At 51.9% G+C, this 6,578-nt stretch overlaps 1 protein-coding gene across 2 annotated transcripts in view; it reads left to right on the top strand.

Moving 5' to 3' along the window:
* PSMG4 (proteasome assembly chaperone 4) overlaps positions 1-6,578 on the top strand; it is a 45,054-nt gene that overhangs the window by 2,566 nt on the left and 35,910 nt on the right. For both annotated transcript variants that reach the window (XM_017850295.1, XM_017850294.1), the window contains exon 2: positions 3,310-3,385. In XM_017850295.1, the coding sequence (XP_017705784.1) occupies positions 3,310-3,385 (76 nt within the window). The remainder of the gene's footprint in view (positions 1-3,309; positions 3,386-6,578) is intronic.

Genomic DNA, 6,578 nt, shown 5'->3' with positions numbered 1-6,578 from the left:
TTTTTTTTTTTTTTTTTTTGAGACGGAGTCTCCCTCTGTCACCCAAGCTGGAGCGCACTGGCCGGATCTCAGCTCACTGCAAGCTCCGCCTCCCGGGTTCATGCCATTTTCCTGCCTCAGCCTCCCGAGTAGCTGGGACTACAGGCGCCCACCACCACTCCCGGGTAATTTTCTGTATTTTTTAGTAGAGATGGGGTTTCACCGTGTTAGCCAGGATGGTCTCGATCTCCTGACCTCGTGATCCGCCCGTCTCGGCCTCCCAAAGTGCTGGGATTACAGGCTTGAGTCACCGTGCCTGGCCAATTACATCTTAATTACATCTGCAGAGACCCTGTTTCCAAACAAGGTCACGTTCGCAGGTACCCAGAGGTTAGGACTTCAACATATTTTTTTGCGGGGACACAATTCAAGCCACAACACTGCCTTGTAACCAGTGCAACAGAATGATAGTTTTAAGACTTAAATTGGATATTTTCATTTCTCTGCTCAAAACCTTTCACGAGGTGAACTCAGAGCACCCAAGGACTCCAGTGACCTTCGGGCTCTGTTGCCTCTTAGGGCTCCTGCCTGTCCTCCAGCTTGGCAATGCTGGTCTCCCAGCCATGTTAGCTCCCTCTCAGCTGTGGATTGTTTCATGGTGAGGTTTGTCTGCTTGCCCAGGGTGAGCACGTGCATCTCTAGCTTCTGATGCACCACTCTCTAAGTCCCTGTGGAATGAATGAGTGAGGCCCCCTCAGCGAGACTCTTCTGAAGCCAGTGAGGCAGTGATGACTGAGGGTGCTGGGGGCGGGAAGTCCTGCGCGAGCCCTTTCGTTGTGCACAGCAGCACCCGGAGAGACCTCAGGAAGGAGATGGCATCTGATTCCTTTCTTGCTTGTCTTTTCCTCAGTGTTTCCTTTTTTATCTTTTTCTTTTCTGGTGGGTCCTGACAGTGGGCCTTTGAGCAGGCGGCAGCGGAAGAGGCCTGGGGGACCGGGGTGATGGGTGGGGCTCTGCGCTCTGTGCCACCTCACATTCTTTCCTTATCCCAAGTCTTTGGTCATAGTGGGCAAGGCTTTGGGCACTGGTCAGCTCTGGTGTCACTGCCTTGAGCCCCTTTGTGCAGTGCTGGTTTGGGCTGGTGAGTGTGGAAGAAGTAGGCTCCTCCTGTGGCTGGCTTTGGTCACCCAGTCCCATGGTGGTCACAGCTCCCAGTGGGTGTGTTTTCTCATCTGGAAAGTGCGCCTCCAGCAAGGCCAGGCAGGAAAAGGAACAGGGGACTGATTGAGTTACCTGACCTGTGAGAAGTCCAGTCCCACTGACTGGCCACAGTGTGCCTGGATGTTCTTTCCAGGGGCAGAGGGCTGAGCCAGCCGGGGAAAAGAGGTGCAGGCCATAGCTGAAGGCAGGAAGCCCAAGGTTCCTGTGACCCGTGGGCTGGCCCTCCATCTCCCGTCCATGCAGGGAGAGTCTGTGGAGCTCTTGTACTTTGGTGGCAGGGCTGAGCGGTTGTAATAGAGACTTTGTAACCCATAAAGCCTGAACTAGTTACTGTCTGGCCCCTCTCAGGAATTTTGCCAGCCCACGCGTGGAGAATGGCACCAGACAGTCTGTGAGGTCTCCTCCCTCCCGCTTCCCTAAACTCCCACGTGTAAGACTGTAGAGAACAGACACCATGCAACCTGAGCTGGCCGACCTTGGGTTGAGCAGGGATTTTTGGTGCCCAGAGAGGCTGCAGGGCTAGTGACACTAAGTCCTACCAGCTTGAGGGAAGCTGGCCTGGGACCTGGGCCCCTGCCTGCTCAGGGATTCTTGGACCCCCCCAGCTGGCTTCTCGGAGTGGAAGGTGGTGCTTCCGCTGCAGGAAAGCTCTCTGGGTATGCCTGTGCTGGGAGGCCACCATCCTAGTGCGGTTTTGGAAGTTAGGAACTGAAGGGTGACACGATGGGGCTTTACATTTTACTTTTGGTAGAAAAAGGATTTTCTGTTTTCTAGAAGCTTTAACTGTAAATACTGTTACCATGCAGCTAAATGTTGAACTTGAGGAATCTGTAAACAGCAGGCTCATTAAATCATATTTTCGTATCGTTTTTAATGAAAAGCATACAGTAAATGCTTTCATTCTTCTATGTGTTTTGATCTCCTGCCTTTTACTGCCTTTTGTGGAAGTGGCTTTGAACCTTTAGGAAATGAGCAGCGCCTGTGCTCTGTGCCCTGCCATACTGTCCGGCACGCCGTAGCTGTTTGTTCAGTTCACTTGTCCCCGCTAGGACAGTTGGGGTGGCAGGGGGACCAAACCCCAAAGTCTCTGTACCTCTGTAAATCTTGCCACTTCCCAAGATTCTCAGACCTCTGTAGCCAGGCTGCTTCTCCTAGAAATCTGCTATTTTGATAAAAGCAATTTGGCCATATTACCAATAAGTTTTTTTTTTTTTTCTATTAAGCTAGACCTTTAGACCTTTTTTCTTTATTTTCTTTTTTTTTTTTTTTTTTTGAATAAAATGTAGAGACAGGGGCTCACTTCATTGCCCAGGTGAGTCTCCAACTCCTGGTCTCAAGCAGTCCTCCCTCCATAGGCTCCCAAAGTGCTGGGATTACGGGACTAGCTAGACATTTTTACTGGTGAGAGATTACTCCCCAAGTCATTGGGACCAGGTTACTCCACATCTCCGAAGGGCCCGTTTGTTGATCTGGGCATCGTTTATACTGCTTATTTCACCTTACTGCTTCTTGTCCGAAATGAGGTTGGCCAAGCATGCTCAGACGTTGTTATTTTCCCTGTTTGGATGCTGGTGGCTGGTGCCCTTTCTCAAAGTCACAGGGCACTCGCCGACACCGAGGAGCCCGCAGGGGCTGGCGCAGCACACTCCCTCACAGGCTGAGATGGGGAGATTAGGCGTCCTGCCTCTGAGCCAGCTGCTGTGGGGCCCGAGGCACCAGGGCACAGGTGCCCAGACTGTGAGTCACTTTCTTCTTTCTGTGGCCTTAATGATCTTGTTTGCTTCCTTTTGGTTGTAATGTTGCCTTTCAGCATGCTTTGGAGTTTTAGACACTGGAACGAGCCCTTCATGTGAAACTGGTCCTAGAACTTATTAACAGCACTGTGGTTCCAACTTCATCTTTTCCAACTCTACTGACCTCGTATGTGACATGGGGTCCACCTACTTGGTTGTTGATGAACGCCACCCCCTCTTTCCCTTGGCACCTGTGTCTGTCCTCTCAGACTCTGCCACTGCCATCCTTGTGAAGAATCAGAAGCCCCGAAGCCAGAAGTGTGGCTGGCCTGCGGTGGGTGGAGAAGCTGCAGTGTGCCCTTTGCTTTTCTTTTAGGACTCCATCCCTGTGTCTACCTCCCTCCTCGGAGACACTTCCGACACGACCTCTACTGGCCTCGCCCAGCGCCTAGGTATGTACCCATAGCTGGTGCTGCATGGCCAGCCAGGTGGGAGCCCCAATCTTTGATGGAAGCATGAAGCAAGTCCCTTTGGCAGTAAAGAATCTTCATGCTAAGAACCGTCCCCTCATCGCTGCTGGGAAGCACAGACCCTTGCACGCTGGGTCTTCTTTAAAGGGCACGTCCATGCTTGCCTGTCACCACCACCGTCCCAGGGCCGGCCTATTCCCAAAGGACTCCCACCTTGTCCTCGGCTGTGTCCTTGAGTCCATGAGCTGATTTAGTTCCCTTCTGTAAGTGCATCACCTCCTCCTGGGAGAAGAGAGTGAGAAGTGCCCACAGTCCCTGTGGGCAGTGGCTCAAGGTAGCCTCCTGGGCCTTTGGAGGAGTCAGTGCAGCTGGTAGAGCAGGTGTCACCTCTGTGCAGGAAGGACTGTCCTTCACTCACAGTGTGATGCTCCTCCGGGCTCGGAGGGAAGACTGGCCTGGCCTGTGAGTGTGGCGTAGAGTGGGGATTAAGCAAAGGTCATGAGGTTGAAGGCTCCACGCCTCCCACACCCCAACACATATTTCCTGTGGGCCAGGTAAGGATTCCATGTGCTCTACGACCCCCAGCCCCAGCCCCAGTGCCTGTGACCGGTATGCACAGGATGCCTGTCTCCTGCTCAGGCCTGGCGTTCTCCAGCAGGCCCAGCTGCTTCAGCTCTGGAGTTAGTCACGGAGCCTCTCTGTGTCTCAGGCAGCGAAGGAGCTGGTCCCTGACAAGCAGGAACCTCTGGGTCAGTCACACTGAGGCAAATGCACACGAACAGCGTGGCACGTGGCCCAGGGGGAAGGCAGGGCAGGGTGGAGTGTCACTAGCAGGCCCATGGCAGTGTGCGGACAGGACAGAGGTCAGGGAGGGCACAGGTCAGCGTTTCAGGAACTCGCAGGATTCTTTTTCTCTCCCTTGGAGGGAGAGACCTGACTTGTAAGTTACTTTGGTAATTTTTAACTAGGAAGTAATTTAAAATTTTCAGAAAAGTTGCAAAGAAGATAGAATTCCTGCTTAGCTTTCACCCCGATTTCCCACTTGCCATCCTTCCCTCTTTGTGTTTACATCTTTTTTTTCTGAGCCACATGAAGGTAAAAGCCCCCTTTTGTGTCTCTGCATCACTTTGTGTTTGTGACTATGGAAGGGTAGCACACTTACGTGGAACAGGTTACTGTGTGCCCATGCCTGGCGGGAGAAGGCTCAGGAAGGTATTCATATTTATACAGACAGAAAGCTGGGTGGGATTGCCAAGACACACTCCAATGGAGAAGGTGATGTGAGTGTGTCTTGCAGGCCGTGAATAACTTCTATATCAATAAGGTAAATTCGGCCCCAGAATATCTATGAGATGGAGGCCTAGTATCTCTGTGCAAAAAGAGGGGTTCTCCGTATCTTGACAAGTCAGGGGTGTGCTGTGGCTTTCAGCATCTCTGAAGGGACTGGTGCTGCAGAGCTCAGACCAAGAAGGGCTTTTCCAGCAAAGTCCTGTGCTGTGTCAGTTGTCTCCAGCCTGGGTCTGGGCCCTCAAGTTGAAAGTGCACTATTAATGCACTACAATGGAAAGGGAGCGGTGTCCTGAATCAGTATCTTACATGAGAGATGAAAGCAAGTAGGGAAAGAGAAGGCCTGGGGGGTTCTCAGTAGCTCTGGAAGCATCGCAGGAGTTGGTGTGGCCAAGGGGACCCAACCTCCTGTGGCGGTGGAGGGCACAGCTTGGGTCTGAGGGGACAGTGCCTCCAGACACACCTTTGTTCCCCGAAAGTCCTATCTCTGCAGTTAGAGCAGTTGGAATTGCAGGGGGCCTCCTTGGGGTAAAGGGGATGTTCCTGCCCCTGGGAGAGGGTGTGACTTCTGGGCTCCTCCTGGCCAGCCTTGGTGAGCCCCAGCTTCCTACCACACTGCCTGCCTTCATGTCACCCTCTACGTGAGTGTCCCAGCCTGCCTAACGCAGCTAGGAAAGGATGAGTTTGGTCCCTCATGGTAGGGGAAGCCTAAGAGGCTTCCTCACTCCCCACAGGGTTGAGCAGATAACTGGGCACAGCTGTCTGCCTCGGGGGCACACTGCACCCAGCCCACTGGCGGGAGGCTCTGTGCTAAGTACTGTAAGCTGTTTTTTAAACACCGGCTCTTGGAATAACCGAACAGCTGCCTTTGTCCAGACACATTCCTTTTTTTAATAAAAAAAAAAAAAAAAAAGATTTCCCGAGATGTAAACACGTACCATACAATTCAGCAGCTGTCCTCAGGCAGAGGCTGTCTCGCCTTCTTGCTTTCTAATAGGTACATTGGCTGCCTTGTAAGGACAGTCAGTTAAATCATACCCAAGACCCTTCCAGCCCTAAAGATCACACAGCCTTATACAGCTGAAAACAGGCCTTTGGGGTCCTGGGCTCTACCCTTTCTCAATTTACAAACAAAGCTGGAAGAGGTTTCCAGGCCACGGTGGGGCCTGTGCCTGCGCCTGTGCCCCCAGCCACACTGCCTCTCAGGGTTCTTGGTGGGACCATAGCTCAGACAGCAGCAACTGAAAGGACAGAATTGCCGCCCAGATGAGATCCCGTGACGTGTGTTCTAAGTCGGCCTTTAGTAATGGTGCAGGTGGCCTGGTGCCCCTCAGCCTCACTGCACCACCTTTCTGCCTTTTGGCGATGAGGCTCAGTACATGGTTACCGTATGTTGAGGTGGGGGCGGGTCAGTGCCTCTCCAGGGGTGAGTAGTACTGCACTGGCCCTGCGTGTGGGTGAGGCTGAAGGAGGAGGCCCTGCAGTGGGGCGGGCAGCGTGGAACTGCCGTAGCCTTCTTGCCCACTTGTTTTCAGGATATCGGCTTTCAGATGCCGGTATGTGACTCTACTTGATTTTTGCAGTTGACCCAGTGCGCACCTCAACTATTTATGATCGATTCTGTAGAAAGAGACTAAAATTTACATTCAGTAGAAAATTACATGTGTGTCCATATGCCTATCTGTATATGCGCACGTGCACACACACACACACGAATATGTTTGTGTGTGTACACATGTATGCAAATGCATGGAAATGTAGGAGGGAGGGAGGTGGAACTGGTTAGGGGTGGGGTGGTGCTGAAGGAGAACTTTAATTTTATTTTAAATACTTTATTTTTTGTGTTTTAAATTTTTTTTTTTTTTTTTTTTTTTTTTTTTTTTTTTTT

This window comes from Rhinopithecus bieti, unplaced genomic scaffold (genome assembly GCF_001698545.2).
Source record: "Rhinopithecus bieti isolate Rb0 unplaced genomic scaffold, ASM169854v2 scaffold_32012, whole genome shotgun sequence".
Lineage (NCBI taxonomy): Eukaryota > Metazoa > Chordata > Mammalia > Primates > Cercopithecidae > Rhinopithecus > Rhinopithecus bieti.
This window is presented reverse-complemented; position numbering and strand designations above follow the sequence as displayed.